General features: G+C 37.3%; 1 protein-coding gene across 1 annotated transcript in view; it reads left to right on the top strand.

The window, feature by feature from the left end:
• LOC137024722 (NLR family CARD domain-containing protein 3-like) overlaps positions 1-23,967 on the top strand; it is a 47,967-nt gene that overhangs the window by 20,708 nt on the left and 3,292 nt on the right. Inside the window, exon 4 of the mRNA XM_067392573.1 lies at positions 2,212-2,385. Within this exon, the coding sequence (XP_067248674.1) occupies positions 2,212-2,385 (174 nt within the window). The remainder of the gene's footprint in view (positions 1-2,211; positions 2,386-23,967) is intronic.

Here is a 23,967-nt window from a genome sequence, read left to right on the forward strand (position 1 = left end):
GAAAAATGCAGAAAGCAAAACCGAAATCTTCGGCGCATCCGACGCCTTAACTGAAACTACTCTAAATAAAAAACAGAAATACAGAAAGGGCGCTCACCTCTTACCTGTTGTATATAACATTAAATCTCTACGGGCAGTATGTATGTCGCGCGACCTGCTTACCTGTTCTGTTTCCCCAAAAGGTAGTAAGTTACTCTTAACCGTCAACATTTCACATAGTACAAAGGCAAATGTTGAATTCACGCCGAATAACAAAAGAGACAAGTTATGACAGGCTCTAACTTAAACGCCTGACATACATATATATATATATATTATATATATATATATATATATATATATATATATATATATATATTATATATATATATATATACACTGTAGCGTATGCACACGTATCAGGATAATCAATAAACTTTGGAATGTTCAGAACGCTTTTAGCATGCTGGACTGGGTTGTAAAACCCCCCAGAGACTGACCAGATCCACATTCCAACACCCCACACACACAGGGACACACAAAAACACACACACAGACAGACACAGAAACACACAATCATACATTTTCAACTGTATTTGTAAACTACCACTATGCTGAAATATATATTTCATATATTTTTAGGGCCTATGCATGTTTCCTAGTGTTTAAATGAGTGTATTTGTGCTAGTGTGCATTTTAACGATATAATTTTGTCTGTAAACCATAACTTCTCTCCTATGCCTTTCTGACCTATCGAGTTTGGTCTCTCCGTAAAGCTCCGGACACGAGCTATTCACTGAGATATGTCACACCGCTGATAAATGCATTTTTCTATGTGTTTAATGATACTGTGAAGAACGCACTCCATTTGGAGATCTGATCTGAGAGTCATAAATCATGCAGATTAAGTCGTGAGGCCAAACAAAGGAAAAGCTTTCCCGCCAACTTTGCACCCATGTTATTGGCTACCCCACCTCAAGGAGGTGTGTCGGCTTATCTGTCATAAAAGCAAAGACGCACAATTTCTTGTGTGTTCTCTCCCGATTGTCTCACGAGCATCTCGTGCACGTTTTTCCCGGACCCCTCCGGTGACCACGCACTGTCATCGCGCTCAGCTTCGGGATCGCCATCTTCCAGCGAAACTCACTCTCGTCCTCAGTTCAAACCTTCCCGCTGAACGGAGGAAGCCAACGAACTGCACCAGCGCTAACCTGAAATTCGACACACGCAACCAATGCAAGTATACTGCCGTTTCTCAATCTTAGATGATGAAACTGATTTCCGTGCTGGCTTAGGACTGGTTGTGAGTTTGCTACTTGCCTTCTCTCTTTCCTTCTATACTTCTATTCTTGTACATAGGTGTGTATTTTCTTGTATATATATTTAGATGTATAACCTCTGTATTCGTAGTTTGCATATATTAAAACGTTATTCATGCTCGATTGTTCTGTTTGTTCTTTCAGCGGAAAACCCAAGTCACTTTAACGTTTTTTTCGATCGCTTTATGCTTTAGTTATTTTCATGGCCAGAGAATAACTCCGTTTATAATATTCTGTGAGGGACTTAGTTTGCTGGACAAACGAGCAGTTTCTCTAAATAATTATTAAACCAGAACTAATCATATATGTAATTGATTATAATTCGTTGTAATTGATTCACAATATATGTTTAATTCCCCATTGGGTCGATATATGAATCATAATTTATTCATAACCTTATGAATTATTATATTCATATTTCATCCATAAATTGATTAATAACCGCTACATTTCGTTACAACACACACACACACTGCACTCCTGATCAGTACACGCCAGAAGACTTTTAAACACCAAGGCGGCACTTGATTGGCTGCAGCTACGACCTCTTGATAGAGAGTGACAGTCGCCTACTCCAATCATCGGAGACCTGAGAGCAAGACAGCACAAAGAGAGGACAGAAAGCAGAGGCAGGGGAAAAAAAAAACATCCGAAACACACGCAGCACGTAACATTAGGGAAACAAAGAATTTATTAACAACTACAATTTCTATAATACAAATAAGTATAAATGTGTCTGATGACTTAATACTTTTAATCTGGTACACTCCCATAGACACTTTTTTGTTACTTTTGTGACTGAATCTACAGAAAATAAAAGTTGCAAATACAAACAGCACAGGTCAGTGTGTGATAGTAACTAATCTGATTGCCAAACTAATGTAATGTGGACTATTACTGTGTGTCTTTGTAGATTGTCTGGCTGTATGATGACAGAGGAAGGCTGTGGTTATCTGTCTTCAGCACTAACTTCAAACCCCTCACACCTGCAAGAGCTGGATCTGAGCTACAATCACCCAGGAGATTCAGGAGTTAAGCTGCTCAATGACAAATTGAAGGATCCAAACTACAGACTGGATAAACTAAAGTATGTAGAGCAGGAAGAGTTTTAATTAAACAACTCCAAAAACTAGGGTTGAATTTTTATATAAAAAGTAGAATTTTTGCTTCAAAATGATGTGAAAATCACCATGCCTACTCATTCACATGATAACATATATTGATTTAAATTTTGTACGATATTTTGTTTAGAAAGACAGTATGTGTGGAGGTGTGAATAATCCTGAATAATGCTGTGATTTGCGCCTGAGGAGACAAAGACCCACATAATGAGACTTTTAGTCAGGAATTTGAGGGAGAAAGACCATCAACTATTATATTAACTTTAATATAATGTCCACTTTTAACAGAAAACATAATTTTTGTGATCTGATGCATGCACATCATTTGAAGAAAATTTTGTATAGGCCTATTATATTTTAAATTATATACAGTATCAGTCAAAAGATTGGACACATTACTATTTTAAATGTTTTTGAAAGACGTTTCATGCTCATCAAACCTGCATTTGTAAAATATAATATAAATATGAATATGATTTAATTAAAATAGAATTTATTGCTGTGATGCAAAGCTGACTTTTTATCATTCGTTGTGAACAAAAGCTTCATTGATGTAGCCCTTCACATAGTGGCTATTTCATAGTAAACTCTTCTATAGTAAACTCTTCATAATTTGTCCAAAACAGGCCAAAAAAAATTGTCTAAACATTCATATTACCTCTGTGAGGTATAATAATATTTATATTATAGAGTCTATAAATGTTAATGTGCAGTTTAATACATTGGTAACATACCTTTGTCTCAGTGCTGCGCGAGCTCTCTCTCTCATATACAAACGCGTGCACACAGAGAGGAAAGATCATTGTAAAATGAAAGTTGCCGTGCTTGGTTTAAAATTTGTTCTTGCATAATTTTTTTGTCAGAAAACATTTTTAATTATCAACCCGTGTTTTTAAGATTCGGTAAATGGTGGACGCTTTATTTAACAGAACCCCTCGTTATATGTCGGACTAACTTCTACTTAATATTCTTGAATACTCAATGCGTTTTGCTTTCATTGGTCCTTTCTATTCATTGTCAGCTGTTTTCTATAAATATGTTTGTATTGGCTAACCTTTAATCAGCAAATGTTTGTCTTGTTCAAAGACAGCATGTTACAAATAGAAACCCTTTTTTTTGTTGGGATTTAGTATCGTATTTGGATATTGGAACAATTATTATTCCAATAACAAGTATTTTAAATGAATCACATGTAAACTCAATGTTTACTGTTTTCTAAGGGTTTCTTAATTTTAGACTAGTTTTCATTACAAAACCTGTATAAAAGACTCGACTGACAGGTTAGTTGTATGTAAATATAGCCTACTTGAAATTGCAAACAAATTTTTTAGTCCATATTAAATATATAAATGCGATTCACTTGTTGGTGTCAGTTTGTATAAGCACACATTATGCAATGCAATATTAATCATGAATTAAAAAATGCTTTTGAGCAGGTGTAGTGAAATTTTTAATTGTGTCAAATAAAAAAAACTTTAATAGTCAAAATTAGATGAATGAAGATGGATGTGTGTGTGTGTGTGTGCTTTGTGTATTATATATATAAATGTAAAAAAAAAATATTAAAAATATGACTTTGATAGTATGCTCCATGGCTAATGGCTAATGCTACACTGTTGGAGAGATTTATAAAGAATGAAGTTGTGTTTATGAATTATACAGACTGCAAGTGTTTAAAAAATTAAAATAATGACAGTCTTGTCTCAGTGAATACAGTAAGAAACAATGGTAACTTTAACCACATTTAACAGTACATTAGCCACATGCTAACTAAACATTTAGAAAGAAAATTATCACTAAAAAATATCATGTTATCATGGATCATGCCAGTTATTATTGCTCCATCTGTCCTTCCTTGCTTACCTAGTCTGATGATTCAGCTGTGCACATCCAGACATTAACTCCCTCGGGTCGGCGGTCATGCCGGCGTGACCACCTCGTTGTTTTTCTTACCAGTGTGAAAGAGACTCAAAATACTCTGTCAATGTTGCACATACAATTAAGAGCTATACACCATTTTAATCTGTGGAATATCTTCTTTTATTTGTGTACACTCAGAGTAAAAACTAAATGTTGTGCTTTTTGTAAAATAAAGAAAACTAACATGATGCGTGATCTCTCATATCCCTCTGAACGAAGTCCAATCTGATAGTTCTCATAAAATGAAGTGTAACTTAGTGAATATTAATCACAAAAAAATGAGACTTCTGTCTAAAAAAAACCGTTGACATGTCAGGTTTTAAATCGTGTAAGTCAAATCGAAAACAAAAATTCTGTGTTTATGTAATATGTATGAAAAGAGAGCCATGTCAGAAGTCCGTGATTCAGCTCATTAGCCGCTAATGCAGCCACACCCACGGAGCCAGCGCTATTCAGAGGCAAATTCTGAGGCAATGCATGCATTCATCGTCTCAATCATGTATTTATTGTCTTGAAAAGTGTATCTGGATGTTAAAGCCATGGTTAGCGACTTCTAGAAGACATGCCGTTAGTTGGTGTACAGTAGGTGTCCAGAGCACCCTCCCGCTGCAAGTATGAATTGAAAACACAGTATCCAGCGTTCATATTGATGACAATAAATATTGAATAAATATTATTCCTCTGTATAGAAAATTGACATAAACATATGAGAATCCATCAATATTTCTCCAAATGTGCATGCTTTTAACCTAAAAGCCTATATGAAATGCCTTAGAAGTAACATAACTGTTCAGACACTTTGCATCACAGAAATGCATTATATTTTAAAGATTATAACAGAATACCATTATTTTAAATTGTAATAATATTTCACAGTATTGCTGTTTTTTCTGTATGTTTGATATACACCATGATGAGCTTTGAGACATAATCAACAGAAAGTTTTTTTCACAGCCTACCTGTCTGAAAGAGCTCATTATTATGCAGGTCATTAGAGCTCTTTATGCGATTCTTTTGTATTCTCAGGAGTAAACGACCCATTATTCATGATGATTCACACGTCCATGCATACTGTGTTTCTTGACCAAAGAAAATTTAAATCTCTCTATTGTTTTTTATGAACAAGCAGGTAGCATAATTTTTTAACTCATTTTGAAGCAAAAACTCTAGTCTACAACCTCAAATACCTATAAGTCTTGTGAACACAGATTTAATATATATTTTTTGGCTTGATTTCAGTGACTTAAGTTTTTTGTTTTTCAATAACCATGCATAAACGTTATTCCTTCAAAAACACAAACATGTACATACATGTTCCTCACATATTATTGTAGCCTAGTTTGTGCTGAATACAGGGTAATGACACTTTTGTCATTAATATGTTTATGAACAACTGAAAAAAGAACAAATGTCAGGGCATGTCAAAACTTCTCCAGGGCCCCAAAAATCCTCAGACCCCTGAGGGTTAATACTACCTTGTATAATGCCTTGACATGGACTGGAATATGCAAATATTGGGGGCCTACATATTAATGATCCCAACTGTTACATAACAGTCAGTGTTATGTTGTGATTCGCCTGTCCTTTGGAGGTCTTTTAAACAAATTCGATTTATATAAGAAGGAGGAAACAATGGTGTTTGAGACTTACTGCATGTCATTTCCATGTACTGCACTCTTGTTATTCAACTATGCCAAGGTAAATTCAATTTTCAATTCTACAGCACCTTTAAGTATTGAAAGCAAAAGTACGTAAGTAAGTGTAAAATATAAAAGGAAAAAAATATTATTAACAATTGTTTTATAAAGTTTGAGCAGCAAGATTGTGTTCAGTTTTAAATCTTTCTTACATTTTGTTTCTTTGAATTAAAAAAAAAATGTCTAAATGTTATGGAAGCCCGTTTCCGCCACTAAAAAAACAAACCAAAAAAATAAAACCGCCATTAAAAAAAAAAGATTAATTGCGAGTTTATATCTCAGAATTCTGACTTTTTATCACGCAATTTCGACTTTGTATTTCAGAATTCTGACTTTATAACTCGCAATTGTGAGATATAAACAGGAAATTGCAAGTTAAAAAGTCAGAATTCTGAGATAAAAAGTTGCAATCTTTTTTTTTTTTTTGTGGCTTTTTTTTTTTTTGTGGTGGAAACGGGCTTCCATAAAATGTTTATTGTAATTTTTAATTATAAAAAATACTAATATATTAATTATTCATTGCTCATTCATGTTCATTCATAGTGCATTACAACTAACGTAAGAGACAACTTTGAAATGTAAAAATGTAAATGTTGAAATTAACAATGAACAATACTTTTATTAACCTTATTTAATGTTACAAAGGCCTTTAAATTGAAGAGAATTGTAAAATCCAAAAAGTCATCTTAAAAATTGCTATCTTTACACACAAAGGCATAGCATAGGTCTATTATATATATACTTTCACACATGATTTGCCTTTATTTTAGAAAACATTATAATTATCTAATTGAAATATGTGTTACAGTGCTGATAAAAATGTTCTGATATATGTTTCTTTCGCTGCATGATGAGAATACAGTTTAAATATGCAACTTCACTGGATAACGAATGCATAACAGCAAACAAATGGAAATAAACTAATGCAAATTAATGGTAACAATAGTGACATTAAACAGTTGGTGTTTTTGTCACATTGTTTTAACTGCTTGAGGTACTACTAATGTTAACATCCTCTCAGCCTCAACGGCAAACATACTACTGTTCTCCACTAATGCAGCCTCTAATCAACAAACTAATTACTTTATAATGATATTAAAACATGGGTAACACTTTATAATAACTGCACGCTATGAAGCATTAGTTAAGCATTAGTAAATAGTTAATTCATCACTTGTAAAACATTAATAGACATTAGTAAGCAGTTTATAAATAAAGCTATAATACAGCTATAAATGCTTTATTCTTGATTTATAAGCATATCTATAATATGTTTAATAATTGTATTTTCATACTTTAATAATAATCAATTTATCATTTCTAAATTAAATATTACATTATTTAAAAAACAGTTATTTAGGAGTTGTCAGTGGTTCATAAGATCATTTAGGAAGTGTAAGTAAATGATTAATAAACTATTTAAACATTCATTTATACATCTTATTATTTAGACATATAGTAGTAGTTACTTAGTGTGTTAATAAATGCTTTATTAACACATACTCCTACTGCAATTCATGATTAATTCAGGTCATTTATAAAACAAGTGAGCTCATCTAAAGTGTGGACTATTTATGCTTTATAAAGCTTCTATAAATTAGATTTAAAGGTTCAGTGATCTTTACTGCTGTTCTCTAATGTTTTAAAAGGTGCCCTAGAATCAGAATTTGAATTTACCTCGGCATAGTTGAATAACAAGAGTTCAGTACATGGAAAAGACATACGTTGAGTTTCAAACCCCATTGTTTCCTCCTTCTTATGTAAATCTAATTTGTTTAAAAGACTTCCGGAAAACACTCGGATCTCAACATAACACAGACTGTTACGTAACAGTCCGGATCATTAATATGTATGACCCCAATATTTGCATAATGCCAGCCCATTTGACGCATTAGACAAGGAAAGGCAGTATTAACGTCTGGATCTGTGCACAGACAAGGTAAGCAAGCAAGAACAACAGCGAAAAATGGCAGATGGAGCAATAATAACTGACATGATCCATGATATCATGATATTTTTAGTGATATTTGTAAATTGTCTTTCTAAATGTTTCATTAGCATGTTGCTAATGTACTGTTAAATGTGGTTAAAGTTACCATCGTTTCTTACTGTATTCACGGAGACGAGAGTCGTTGCTATTTTCATTTTTAAACACGTGCAGTCTGTATAATGCATAAACACAACTTCATTCTTTATAAATCTCTCCAACAGTGTGTAATGTTAGCTTTAGCCACAGAGCATAGCCTCAAACTCACACAAAATCAAACGTAACCATCTAAATAAATACTTTACTCACATAATTCGAAGCATGCATACAGCATGCACGACGAACATCTTGTAAAGATCCATTTGAGGGTTATATTAGCTGTGTGAACTTTTACCCTGTTTATGCGATGTATATATAGTCGAGAGCTCGTGGGGCAGAGGGAACGCATCTCTTAAAGGGGCCGTGCTGAAAAAATCAGTGCATAGTTAATGATGCCCCAAAATAGGCAGCTAAAAAAATTAATTAAAAAAAATCTATGGGGTATTTTGAGCTGAAACTTCACAGACACATTCAGGGGACACCTAGGACTTATATTACATCTTGTAAAAATACAATCTAGGGCACCTTTAAAGTTAGTACAGAGGTAGTTTTGAAACTAGGAATATGTGTTAATAAAGCATTTATTAACACACTAAGTAACTAATACTATATGTCTAAATAATAAGATGCATAAATGTACATTTAAATATTTTATTAATCATTTACTTTCACTTCCTAAATGATCTTATGAACCACTGACAATTCCTAAATAACTGGTTTGTGAATAATGTAATACATAATTTAGAAATTATACATTTATTATTAATAAAGTATGAAATTACAATGATTAAACTCATTATAGATATGCTTATAAATCAAGAATAAAGCATCTATAGCTGTATTTATAAATGCTTACTAATGTCTATTAATGTTTTATAAATGATGAATTGACTATTTACTAGTGCTTAACTAATGCTTAAATAATGCTTCATAGCATGAGTTATTATAAAGTGTTACCAAAACATGTACTGTATTGTACACTGTATAAAATACCATTTTGTTGTCTATATTTTAAATCATTTTTTGAAGTGTCCCGCTCTGTGCACGCGCACCCACGTATATTCACCTCTAGAGGTCGCTCTCGTACTGTATAATGACAGCGCACTCTTCTCAGCCGCTCCAGCAACGGATGCAACCCAGAAAATAAAATCAACCTCAGTTGTGCGAGCACTTGTTTGCACATGCTTGCTTGCAGTCCCTGTTCTTCCCACTTTATTTTGTAGTAAGTAATGAAAATGCTTTGGAGTAAAAGTATACATTTTATTTAGGAAATATAGTGGAGTAAAAGTAAAAATTGACAAATATAAAAACTGAAGTAAAATATATTCTCCCAAAAAATACTAAAGGTACTGTAACGGAGTATTATTACTTTGTTACATTACACCACTGTTTTTACTACCCCACATGATGGCACAAAACACCACATTTTACTATTCATTCATTCCTAAATATGTGCTGCAGCAGCGAATATCACAAATCATCTCTAAACACTCCAAGCCATTGAGCGTGTGACGCATCTGAAGGCATGCAAATTCATCACTCATTAAAAAAATTGTTAAATTAGCAACAAATAATAAAAATATAGCCAAGCCTTACCTTGCGATAAACTTTATCATTTCATTTGAAAACCAATCAATAAATCCAAAGAGAAGCTGAGGTATTGCACAGCTGCAGAGCCTTGCTTGTGGTCCTTTTTCAAGAAGTACATGTCCTTTTCATTATTTTTTATTTATTTTTGCCCAAGTATTTGATAATGCATATTAACCATTTTTAATTATATCTGGATTGGACAAACACTTCCATACTCATTTCATGACCCTGTTCGTCCGACTAATTTCCACAGATTGGTTTGTTAAGTCAAGTCAAGTCACCTTTATTTATTTAGCGCTTTTTACAATGCAGATTGTGTCAAAGCAGCTTTACAGTGATAACTGGTATATAATTTTGGCTGCACAACAGCTCTTAAACAATAGTGTTAATGCAGACAGATCAAAGCACTGTTGAATATCAAATGTCAAGTCAAGTGTCCCCAACTAAGCAAGCCAAAGGCGACAGCGGCAAGGAACCCAAACTCCAACAGGTGACATCAGGTGGCAAACGTGTTAAAATGGAGAAGAAAAAAAAAACCTTGGGAGAAACCAGGCTTAGTTGGTGGGCCAGTTCTCCTCTGGCGAACAGTGGTTTGTTACGATTCAGGTAGCTATCATAAGTCTGATATGATCGCAACATTCAAAAAAATGATTTATTCCAGTTCCATCCAGTTGTGTTGTTGTTTGTTATGTCATTTACTTTAACGCTTGTCTATACATAGGTTTTGTTACCGCCAGCGCTTACTGGAAGACATTTTCCAGCATTGCTTGAGATCTACAGCAAACTACAGCAACTCATATAGCTCAAAATACACAGCACTTCTTTTCTTGCAGTGGTTCTAAATAGAATAATTTTGTATAAAGTTAGTAAATAATAGAAATGATTTAAGTAGTATTTTGTGTGCTTTATTAGGCCATTTCAAAGTTTATATTTAAATACACTGTTAATTACAATAACTACTAGCTGAAAAAAAATATATTGATAAAAATAGAACAAAAACTTGACTTGAGACTTGACTTGGACCCCTAAAGACTTGAGACTTGACTTGGACTTGATGGCAGAGACTTGTGAACATGTCTGTAATCATTGGCTTGATCAAGCCTGATCCTCAAAATGAAATTGAAACTAGTCATGCTCTTCCTCTGAGATAAATTCTCAGAGAACCAATAGTTGTCAGAAGAACCTCAAGTAAATTACATATATTATTTTGTTTGGTTGTCTATTGTCCTCTCTCCTTAAACAGAAATACAGATTAACTAGCATAAATTAATCATAAAGAATATATAATATATGGCATATTATAAGCCTACTGTTTCTAATATTAAAACGTACAGTCTTACAGAGTAGGATGTTAAATATAATCTTACATACCAGGGTGAAGTCTTTATGTACAGTGGGTACGGAAAGTATTCAGACCCCCTTAAATTTTTCACTCTTTGTTATATTGCACCCATTTGCTAAAAATCATTTAAGTTAATTTTTTCCTCATTAATGTACACACAGCACCCCATATTGACAGAAAAACACAGAATTGTTGACATTTTTGCAGATTTATTAAAAAAGAAAAACTGAAATATCACATGGTCCTAAGTATTCAGACCCTTTGCTGTGACACTCATATATTTAACTCAGGTGCTGTCCATTTCTTCTGATCATCCTTGAGATGGTTCTACACCTTCATTTGAGTCCATCTGTGTTTGATTATACTGATTCGGACTTGATTAGGAAAGCCACACACCTGTCTATATAAGACCTTACAGCTCAGAGTGCATGTCAGAGCAAATGAGAATCATGAGGTCAAAGGAACTGCCTGAAGAGCTCAGAGACAGAATTGTGGCAAGGCACAGATCTGGCCAAGGTTACAAAAAAATTTCTGCTGCATTTAAGGTTCCTAAGAGCACAGTGGCCTCCATAATCCTTAAATGGAAGACGTTTGGGATGACCAGAACCCTTCCTAAATCTGGCCGTCCGGCCAAACTGAGCTATCGGGGGAGAAGAGCCTTTGTGAGAGAGGTAAAGAAGAACCCAAAGATCACTGTGGCTGAGTTCCAGAGATGCAGTCGGGAGATGGGAGAAAGTTGTAGAAAGTCAACCATCACTGTAGCCCTCCACCAGTCGGGGCTTTAGGGCAGAGTGGCCCGACGGAAGCCTCTCCTCAGTGCAAGACACATGAAAGCCCGCATGGAGTTTGCTAAGATGGTGAGAAATTAGATTCTCTGGTCTGATGAGACCAAAATAGAACTTTTTGGCCTTAATTCTAAGCGGTATGTGTGGAGAAAACCAGGCACTGCTCATCACCTGTCCAATACAGTCCCAACAGTGAAGCATGGTGGTGGCAGCATCATGCTGTGGGGGTGTTTTTCAGCTGCAGGGACAGGACGACTGGTTGCAATCGAGGGAAAGATGAATACGGCCAAGTACAGGAATATCCTGGACAAAAACCTTCTCCAGAGTGCTCAGGGCCTCAGACTGGGCCGAAGGTTTACCTTCCAACAAGACAATGACCCTAAGCACACAGCTAAAATAATGAAGGAGTGGCTTCACAACAACTCTGTGACTGTTCTTGAGCCCAGCCAGAGCCCTGACTTAAACCCAATTGAGCATCTCTGGAGAGACCTAAAAATGGCCATCCACCAACATTTACCATCCAACCTGACAGAACTGGAGAGGATCTGCAAGGAGGAATGGCAGAGGAAAAATTGTTGCATCTTTCCTAAAAAGACTCATGGCTATATTAGATCAAAAGGGTGCTTCTTCTAAATACTGAGCAAAGGGTCTGAATACTTAGGACCATGTGATATTTCAGTTTTTCTTTTTTAATAAATCTGCAAAAATGTCAACAATTCTGTGTTTTTCTGTCAATATGCGGTGCTGTGTGTACATTAATGAGGAAAAAATGAACTTAAATGATTTTAGCAAATGGCTGCAATATAACAAAGAATGAAACATTTAAGGGGGTCTGAATACTTTCTGTACCCACTGTATATTAACAAGGATTTGGTGGGCAAACTTGAAATATAAATTCTCAGAGAATGCATTTAATACCAACATATTGAACCGTATGTTTATATATTCATAATGCCTTTCTAAAGTAGTCCAGACATTAGAAAAATGTCAGTCTATAAAATCATTTTATATTTTAGATGAGGGAAATATACATACTTTACGGACGTGACAACATAGTTTAAGAATTTTGTGGATTACACTACGTGAACAAAAAGTAATACTGCCCACCAAATAAAGAGGGGTTGGCTCTCAACAGAGCATGAAATAATAATTTTAATTTTTCATTTTTACATTTATGAGGAAAAAAATGTTATGGATGTGACCGCTCTGTGTCATGATCACCGTCAGTTCGTGGACTACATTTCCCATAATCCTCCCTGCCAGTCACACGCTCACTTTTAATAAAAGCTTTGCATGTGGATCCCTGCCTGAGTCCAGCTCCGTTACAGAAGACTTCGCCAGCACAAGATCCAGCAGCTTTTGTGAGTGTTTCTGTCACCTCCAATATGAATCCATCTGCCCAGGTAATAGGTCTCCGTCAAGGAGACAGATCCATTGAGGATTATGTCATGGACTTTATTGAACTGGCTCTGTTAACTTGTTTTAATGAGGAATGTCTAATGATATTCTTCCGCGGTGGACTATCTGACCAGCTCAGTGCAGTCATGCCACTACATGATCACTACTATGATCATAACGGGACTTTAGAACAATATATAGAGCTGGCTTTACAACTGAGTGGATCTCCCTTTACTGTGGGTGTTGCCCGTCGGCCGCTTCACTCTCAAGCCAGCTGGCTGCTCCGCACTCAAGCCAGCCGGTCCCTACACCCACAAGCCAGTTGGCTGCAACACGCTCAAGCTTGCCGGTTGCAACGTGCTCAAGTTCGCCGGTTGCAACGCGCTCCAGTTCGCCAGTTGCTACGTGCTCCAGCTCGCCGGTGGCTATGCACTCAGGCTCTCTGGATGCGATGGACAAGATGGCCGCTTTGCCAGTGCCCACGAGCAAGATGGCAGCCCATTCGGTGTCTGTAAACATAGGGAACATAAAAGACTCACACACTCACTACCACTTGGCGAAGTCTTGTTTACCCCGGTTGCAATTCTGAGCATTTGTATCCTGTCTGCCTGTCTGTTACTGTTCCTGCCTGTTACCTGTTTACGATCCTCTGCTGCCTACCCCTGACCTGTGCTTTGTATACCGACCTGTGAGTGATATCTGCCTGTCCTGATCTTTGCCTGTATCCTGACTACGACTCTGCCTGTCCCTTGCTGTTCCTGTTTGCTCCTGTCTTGACCCTGCCTGTACGACCACGCTCACTTTTAATAAAAGCTTTGCATTTGGATCCCTGCCTGAGTCCAGCTCTGTTACACTCTGAAAGCGGCACTAAAAGACTGCTTTAAAACTTTTACAGAGACCTCAAGCAGGCATTTAAACCACCAAATATTGAAATCTGTGATACCAGTATGGTAAGACTGCACAAATAATCAACTTTATACTAAATAACTGTATTGCAAATGGATTATTTCTCATGTTGACAAGCGGGTGCATTGTTCAAGAATCAACCAAATCAAGAATCAAAAGAACAAACTGCTTGCTAAAATACATGAACAAATAATAACATTTATCATATGTCATATATTATATGAACTGATTGACACTATTGTCCAGGTGTGAGTCGCACTCGCAATCATGTCAGTTTTATGTTTTGTGTCTAAATGTTAACACAGTTTTCGGCTAGTTTGTGCAGTTCAAAGCAAAGTTGCAAAGTCAAAATGATCACATTTTGACCCAAAAATGATTGCAATATTATTATTATTTTGTCAGCTTGATTGCGGGATTATGATTAATGGAAGCCTATTCATGTAAAAACGTGACATCCAGAGAGAAGTGTCCTATGAGACGCAATGCTCTTCTGTAAGTTGTACTGTATCATAAAGGCCTACCTTCTGATGTTCATTTTTCATTCTGTGACTGCCAAAGAGGAAGAGAAGATTGGTTCATGTGCGCTTGATCTTCCACTTACACCGAGGTGCTGCAGTAATCTGTCACACGCTGTATTAAAAAGCTACAAACCCGATTTCAAAAAAGTTGGGACACTGTACAAATTGTGAATAAAAAAGGAATGCAATAATTTACAAATCTCATAAACTTAATATATAACTTTATCTCTATATTTTATTCACAATAGAATATAGAAAACATATCAAATGTTGAAAGTGAGACATTTTGAAATGTCATGCCAAATATTGGCTCATTTTGGATTTCATGAGAGCTACACATTCCAAAAAAGTTGGGACAGGTAGCAATAAGAGGCCGGAAAAGTTAAATGTACATATAAGGAACAGCTGGAGGACCAATTTGCAACTTATTAGGTCAATTGGCAACATGATTGGGTATAAAAAGAGCCTCTCAGAGTGGCAGTGTCTCTCAGAAGTCAAGATGGGCAGAGGATCACCAATTCCCCCAATGCTGCGGCGAAAAATAGTGGAGCAATATCAGAAGTTTCTCAGAGAAAAATTGCAGAGTTTGAAGTTATCATCATCTATAGTGCATAATATCATCCAAGAGAATCTGGAACGATCTCTGTGCGTAAGGGTCAAGGCTGGAAAACCATACTGGATGCCCGTTATCTTCAGGCCCTTAGAGGCACTGCATCACATACAGGAATGCTACTGTAATGGAAATCACAACATGGGCTCAGGAATACTTCCAGAAAACATTGTCGGTGAACACAATCCACTGTGCCATTCACCGTTGCCGGCTAAAACTCTATAGGTCAAAAAAGAAGCCATATCTAAACATGATCCAGAAGCGCAGGCGTTTTCTCTGGGACAAGGCTCATTTAAAATGGATTGTGCCAAAGTGCAAAACTGTTCTGTGGTCAGACGAATCAAAATATGAAGTTCTTTTTGGAAAACTGGGACGCCATGTCATCCGAACTAAAGAGGACAAGGACAACCCAAGTTGTTATCAGTGCTCAGTTCAGAAGCCTGCATCTCTGATGGTATGGGGTTGCATGAGTGCGTGTGGCATGGGCAGCTTACACATCTGGAAAGGCACCATCAATGCTGAAAGGTATATCCAAGTTCTAGAACAACATATGCTCCTATCCAGACGTCGTCTCTTTCAGGGAAGACCTTGCATTTTCTAGCATGACAATGCCAGACCACATATTGCATCAATTACAACATCATGGCTTCGTAGAAGAAGGATCCGGGTACTGAAATGGCCAGCCTGCAGTCCAGATCTTTCACCCATAGAAAACATTTGGTGCATCATAAAGAGGAAGATGTGACAAAGAAGATCTAAGACAGTTGAGCAACTAGAAGCCTGTATTAGACAAGAATGGGACAACATTCCTATTCCTAAACTTGAGTAAATTGTGTTCTCAGTCCCCAGACGTTTGCAGACTGTTATAAAAAGAAGAGGGGATGCCACACAGTGGTAAACATGGCCTGGTCCCAACTTTTTTGAGATGTGTTGATGCCATGAAATTTAAAATCAACTTATTTTTCCCTTAAAATTATACATTTTCTCAGTTTCAACATTTGATATGTCATCTATGTTGTATTCTGAATAAAATATTGAAATTTGAAACTTCCACATCATTGCATTCTGTTTTTATTCACAATTTGTACAGTGTCCCAACTTTTGAACCCACACGTTCCTAAATCCTTGGGGGTGAGAAAACACACTGGGGGTGCATGGTTTACCTTAAGAAAAGTATGGACCATTTTTATATTTTGCCCAAAGCAATAAACTACTAAAAACAAACAATGTACATAATCTAATAATCAAAAGTCTTATCATGAGGACAAAATAGCAAATAAGTTAACTAGTAATTTAAAGTTTTTGTCTTCCCTTGCCATCTGTAAATAATATTTGTCCAAATCTAACATTGTTTATTATGAAGTGCTCTTTATATGCTGATAAATAATGCTAAAGGCATGAAAAAACGTCTGAAGACTCCACACGTTAACTTGTCTCAAACCTGGTTTAGTTCAAAGGTCAGAGAAATCTTTATGACAGATCAAAATAATTGTATTTGCTGCATTCTTGTTTTCTGCAGTGTATTAGCAAAAGTATCTATTTTGCTGCTCACTGTGTTTCTGATACTGTTATTAAATTAACAGCATTATCTGCAGCTTAGTTTAGCGAGGAAGAGAGAGAGAAGCAACATGCACGTGTTGCACGCTAGGAATATGTTGAATATGTTACGATTTACATTTTATGAATTGTATGTGAATTTTAGTTTTGAAAGGGGACTATATCAAAATTACATCCTAGTTCTATTGTGTTAAATGATTTGGACTGAGTTTGCTACCGAGACGTTGGAGACAACGCAAACATAAAACAAATCAGCAGACAATAAGAAAGGATGTTTGGTTTGATGATGATTGTGCAAGTCTCAGAAAAGAACTAAGGAGACTTTCTAACAAAAAGCACAAAGATCCATCCAGCCAGATGTTATGACTTACTTATGCTGACTGTCTGAAAAATTACAAGAGACTAATGTGGAACAAAAGAGAAAATTATTTTAAAACCAAAATTGATGAATCAGTAGATCAAAATACTTACTTTGAAAATCTTTAACCAAAAATTGAACATACTGACCTTAACCAGATTCAGAGTAAAATAAAGAAAACACTAGTAGTCTTGGAGAAAACAATTAAAAACGAGCAGCGATGGCGGGCCCAAGCCCGGTGGCACCGCTACCCCGGTGGCTTCAGGGCAACTGTGCACAGCGGGCAATAGGCACTTAAAACGGTTAAACATCAAAGGACTATGTCAAATTCACTCCACATTTACTGCACTACAAGGTGCCGTTATAGAGCCCCTCCTCCCTGCCCATTTTCAAAGGATTACATGTGCCAAGTTTTAACATTATTCTGATGAATTTTGAAGCAAATCAGGTAAAAATAAGAGGGTGATCTCAATGTATGCTGAAAGTGACACATTTTCTGCTTCCAGTTGGTAGCGCTATGACTTTGAATCACAATAGTCAAATCCATGTGATCAGCCTTGTACAACGAAGACTAAGCCAAAGTTTCATCAAAATCAATTAATGTATGCAGAAGTTATAACACTTTGTTTCCCTTTTCTTGCCATAAATTCGTTGCCTCGCCACGGCCAAACCGTTTGAGATATCCAAAATCCGTTTGCAATTAAACAACTTCAATGTGTTCGCAACAAGTTAAAAAAAGCTTGGTGTAAATTGGATAAACCCTGTAGGAGTAGTAGTATAAAAATTCATAGCCTGTTTTTTCAAAAAATTAACATTCAAACCAAAATAGCTGACTTCCTGTTGGTCGGAGCTAATGAATGTAAATTAGAAAATTGTCCGGCTTGATGAGAATAATATGTGTACCGAGTTTGGTGACTGTAGGAAAAACTAACCCCCCCCACTTTTGTCAAAAAAGGTGGCGCTACTGAGCCCCTCCACCACGCCCATTTCTATGGCTTTGTCCATGTCTACTGGTTGACAATATTGATGTGTGTGTCGAGTTTCATGCAATTTGAAGCATGTTAAGAGCCTCAAAAACACTCAAGAATATTATTACAGTTTGACCTGTTGCCATGGCAACGATATTTCAAATATCAAAAATCCTGTCATAGGTCTACATCTGCTGTGTATTGACATTACACTGATGAAGTTTGAAGCAAATCAGGTAAAAATAAGAGGGTGATCTCAAAACATTTCAAAAAGTGATACACTTCCTGCTGCCAGTTGGTGGCGCTATAACTTTGACTCACAATAGTCACATCCATGTGATCAGACTCCTATAACGAACACACTCGTGAAGTTTCATAAAGATCAATATATGTATTAAGACGTTATAACACATTTCCTGTTTCCTTTTCTCGCCATAAATTCTCGTTGCTCCGCCACGGCCAAACCGTTAGAGATATCAAAAATCCCCTGGCAATTTTTAATCATCAGTGTCTTGACTTCATGCTGACCGAGTTTGGTGGCGATCGGATTAATCGTCTAGGAGGAGTATATCAAATTCCAGAGCATGCGTTTTTCAAACAACCCTTAATAGCTGACTTCCTGTTGGCGTGGCGATTAACTTAGAGCGCGAAAGTTGTTCGGCCCGATGAGGTCTATATGTGTACCGAGTTTCATACTAATACGTGCAAGCATGTTTAATATATGGACCAAATTTTCAGACTTTTTTCAAGGGGGCGCTGTCGAGCCCCCCTGCCACGCCCGGGTACCAGCCTCTCCGGCGTCCCTAATGGCCGCGGATTCCAATGTGTGTGCCAATTTTCAAGAGTTTTTGAGCATGTTAAGGCCCCCAAAAAGCCCCGGAAGACGGAAAAAAAATAAAAAAAAATATAGCTGCGAGCAGCGATGGCGGGCCCAAGCCCGGTTGCACCGCCACACCGGTGGCTTCAGGGCAACTGTGCACAGCGGGCAATAGGCACTTAAAACGGTTAAACATCAAAGGACTATGTCAAATTCACTCCACATTTACTGCACTACAAGGTGCTGTTATAGAGCCCCTCCTCCCTGCCCATTTTCAAAGGATTACATGTGCCAAGTTTTAACATTATTCTGATGAATTTTGAAGCAAATCAGGTAAAAATAAGAGGGTGATCTCAATGTATGCTGAAAGTGACACATTTTCTGCTTTTCTGCTTCCTTCTGGTGGCGCTATGACTTTGAATCACAATAGTCACATCGTCGGTGTAAATTGGATAAACCCTGTAGGAGTAGTAGTATAAAATTCATAGCCTGTTTTTTCAAAAAATTAACATTCAAACAAAAATAGCCGACTTCCTGTTGGTCGGAGCTAATGAATGTAAATTAGAAAATTGTCCGGCTTGATGAGAACAATATGTGTACCGAGTTTGGTGACTGTAGGAAAAACTAACCACCCCACTTTTGACAAAAGGTGGCGCTACTGAGCCCCTTCACCACGCCCATTTCTATGGCTTTGTCCATGTCTACTGGTTAACAATATTGATGCGTGTGTCGAGTTTCATGCAATTTGAAGCATGTTAAGAGCCTCAAAAACACTCAAGAATATTATTACAGTTTGACCTGTTGCCATGGCAACAATATTTCAAATATCAAAAATCCTGTCATAGGTCTACATCTGCTGTGTATTGACATTACACTGATGAAGTTTGAAGCAAATCAGGTAAAAATAAGAGGGTGATCTCAAAACATTTCAAAAAGTGATACACTTCCTGCTGCCAGTTGGTGGCGCTATAACTTTGACTCACAATAGTCACATCCATGTGATCAGACTACTACAACCAACACACTCGTGAAGTTTCATAAAGATCAATATATGTATGCAGACGTTATAACACATTTCCTGTTTCCTTTTTCTCGCCATAAATTCGTTGCCTCGCCACGGCCAAACCGTTCAAGATATCAAAAATCCCCTGGCAATTTTTAATCATCAGTGTCTTGACTTCATTCTGACCGAGTTTGGTGGCGATCGGATTAATCGTCTAGGAGGAGTATATCAAATTCCAGAGCATGCGTTTTTCAAACAACCCTTAATAGCTGACTTCCTGTTGGCGTGGCGTTTAACTTAGAGCGCGAAAGTTGTTCGGCCCGATGAGGTCTACATGTGTACCGAGTTTCATACTAATACGTGCAAGCGTGTTTAATATATGGACCAAATTTTCAGACTTTTTTCAAGGGGGGCGCTGTCGAGCCGCCCTGCCACGCCCGGATACCAGCCTCTGGGGCGTCCTAATGGCCGCGGATTCCAATGTGTGTGCCAATTTTCAAGAGTTTTTGAGCATGTTAAGGCCCCCAAAAAGCCCCGGAAAAAAAAAAAAAAAAAAAAAAAATAATAATAATCCTTAGAAGAACAAGAGGGCCCTGCGCGAATTTTCGCTTGGGCCCTAAATATAGCTGCGAGCAGCGATGGCGGGCCCAAGCCCGGTGGCACCGCCACCCCGGTGGCTTCAGGGCAACTGTGCACAGCGGGCAATAGGCACTTAAAACGGTTAAACATCAAAGGACTATGTCAAATTCACTCCACATTTACTGCACTACAAGGTGCCGCTATAGACCCCTTCCTCCCTGCCCATTTTCAAAGGATTACATGTGCCAAGTTTTAACATTATTCTGATGAATTTTGAAGCAAATCAGGTAAAAATAAGAGGGTGATCTCAATGTATGCTGAAAGTGACACATTTTCTGCTTCCAGTTGGTGGCGCTATGACTTTGAATCACAATAGTCAAATCCATGTGATCAGCCTTGTACAACGAAGACTAAGCCAAAGTTTCATCAAAATCAATTAATGTATGCAGAAGTTATAACACTTTGTTTCCCCTTTTCTTGCCATAAATTCGTTGCCTCGCCACGGCCAAACCGTTTGAGATATCCAAAATCCGTTTGCAATTAAACAACTTCAATGTGTTAGCAACAAGTTAAAAAAAGCTTGGTGTAAATTGGATAAACCCTGTAGGAGTAGTAGTATAAAATTCATAGCCTGTTTTTTCAAAAAATTAACATTCAAACCAAAATAGCTGACTTCCTGTTGGTCGGAGCTAATGAATGTAAATTAGAAAATTGTCCGGCTTGATGAGAATAATATGTGTACCGAGTTTGGTGACTGTAGGAAAAACTAACCCCCCCCACTTTTGTCAAAAGGTGGCGCTACTGAGCCCCTCCACCACGCCCATTTCTATGGCTTTGTCCATGTCTACTGGTTGACAATATTGATGTGTGTGTCAAGTTTCATGCAATTTGAAGCATGTTAAGAGCCTCAAAAACACTCAAGAATATTATTACAGTTTGACCTGTTGCCATGGCAACAATATTTCAAATATCAAAAATCCTGTCATAGGTCTACATCTGCTGTGTATTGACATTACACTGATGAAGTTTGAAGCAAATCAGGTAAAAATAAGAGGGTGATCTCAGAGCATTTTAAAAGTGATACACTTCTTGCTGCCATTTGGTGGCGCTATAACTTTGACTCACAATAGTTACATCCATGTGATCAGACTACTACAACCAACACACTCCTGAAGTTTCATAAACATCAATCAATGTATGCAGAAGTTATAACACATTTCCTTTTTCCCTTTTCTCGCCATAAATTCGTTGCCTCGCCACGGCCAAACCGTTTGAGATATCCAAAATCCGTTTGCAATTAAACAACTTCAATGTGTTCGCAACAAGTTAAAAAAAGCTTGGTGTAAATTGGATAAACCCTGTAGGAGTAGTAGTATAAAATTCATAGCCTGTTTTTTCAAAAAATTAACATTCAAACCAAAATAGCTGACTTCCTGTTGGTCGAAGCTAATGAATGTAAATTAGAAAATTGTCCGGCTTGATGAGAATAATATGTGTACCGAGTTTGGTGACTGTAGGAAAAACTAACCCCCCCACTTTTGTCAAAAGGTGGCGCTACTGAGCCCCTCCACCACGCCCATTTCTATGGCTTTGTCCATGTCTACTGGTTGACAATATTGATGTGTGTGTCGAGTTTCATGCAATTTGAAGCATGTTAAGAGCCTCAAAAACACTCAAGAATATTATTACAGTTTGACCTGTTGCCATGGCAACAATATTTCAAATATCAAAAATCCTGTCATAGGTCTACATCTGCTGTGTATTGACATTACACTGATGAAGTTTGAAGCAAATCAGGTAAAAATAAGAGGGTGATCTCAAAACATTTCAAAAAGTGATACACTTCCTGCTGCCAGTTGGTGGCGCTATAACTTTGACTCACAATAGTCACATCCATGTGATCAGACTCCCATAACGAACACACTCGTGAAGTTTCATAAAGATCAATATATGTATGCAGACGTTATAACACATTTCCTGTTTCCTTTTTCTCGCCATAAATTCGTTGCCTCGCTACGGCCAAACCGTTCGAGATATCAAAAATCCCCTGGCAATTTTTAATCATCAGTGTCTTGACTTCATGCTGACCGAGTTTGGTGGCGATCGGATTAATCGTCTAGGAGGAGTATATCAAATTCCAGAGCATGCGTTTTTCAAACAACCCTTAATAGCTGACTTCCTGTTGGCGTGGCGATTAACTTAGAGCGTGAAAGTTGTTCGGCCCGATGAGGTCTATATGTGTACCGAGTTTCATACTAATACGTGCAAGCATGTTTAATATATGGACCAAATTTTCAGACTTTTTTCAAGGGGGCGCTGTCGAGCCCCCCTGCCACGCCCGGGTACCAGCCTCTGCGGCGTCCTAATGGCCGCGGATTCCAATGTGTGTGCCAATTTTCAAGAGTTTTTGAGCATGTTAAGGCCCCCAAAAAGCCCCGGAAGACGAAAAAAAAAAAAAATTAAAAAATAAAAAATAATAATCCTTAGAAGAACAAGAGGGCCCTGCGCGAATTTTCGCTTGGGCCCTAATTATCAAAATCCATTTATAACAATATCTGAAATAACAGAGCATATTAAAAGACTTAAATTAAAGAAAGCATGTGGCCAAGGTGACATTAGCAATGAAATGCTTAAACTCAACAGTCCCAGCATGAATAAAGCTCTGGTCCAGTAACTTTCCTGAGATTTGGTCTGAGGGACTGATCACCCCCATATTTAAAAAATGTGATCAATTTGACCCCAATAATTATCGTGGCATCTGTGTGGGCAGTGCGTTAGGAAAACTGTTCTGCAGCATCATAAACAGCCGGATTGTCACACATCTCCACACACAACATTTTAAATAAAGCCCAAACTGGATTTTTACCAAAACAACGCACATACGACAACATCTATTCTCTTCACACTAATTAACAAAAATATCAAGGACAAACAAAGGAAAATATTTGCATGTTTTGTAGATTTAAAAAAAGCATTCGACTCAATTTGGCATGACGGTTTACTGTGCAAACTCCTACAAATTGGCATTAGCGGGAAAACTTTTGATACTAAACAATCCCTGTAGACAGTAAATGTTTGGTGAAAATCAATAACCACAGAACAGCATTTTTGCGGCAGGTACATGGAGTGAGGCAGGGATGCAGTTCGACTCTTTTCAACATCTACATAAATGATCTGGCATCAGTGCTGGAGCGTTCTACCGCCCCTGACCTCACTCTACACCACACAGAGGTCAGAGGTCACTCTGCTGTACGCAGATGATCTGGACCTGCTGTTCCGCACACCTGAGGGCCTTCAGCAGAGTCTGTCCCTGCTGGAGTAGTACTGTCATGAGTGGGCCCTGACAGTCAATCTGGACAAAACCAAAGTCATGGCGTTCCAGAAGAAGGCCAGATCTAAGAGAAACAAACACCA

This window comes from Chanodichthys erythropterus, chromosome 8 (assembly GCF_024489055.1).
Source record: "Chanodichthys erythropterus isolate Z2021 chromosome 8, ASM2448905v1, whole genome shotgun sequence".
Lineage (NCBI taxonomy): Eukaryota > Metazoa > Chordata > Actinopteri > Cypriniformes > Xenocyprididae > Chanodichthys > Chanodichthys erythropterus.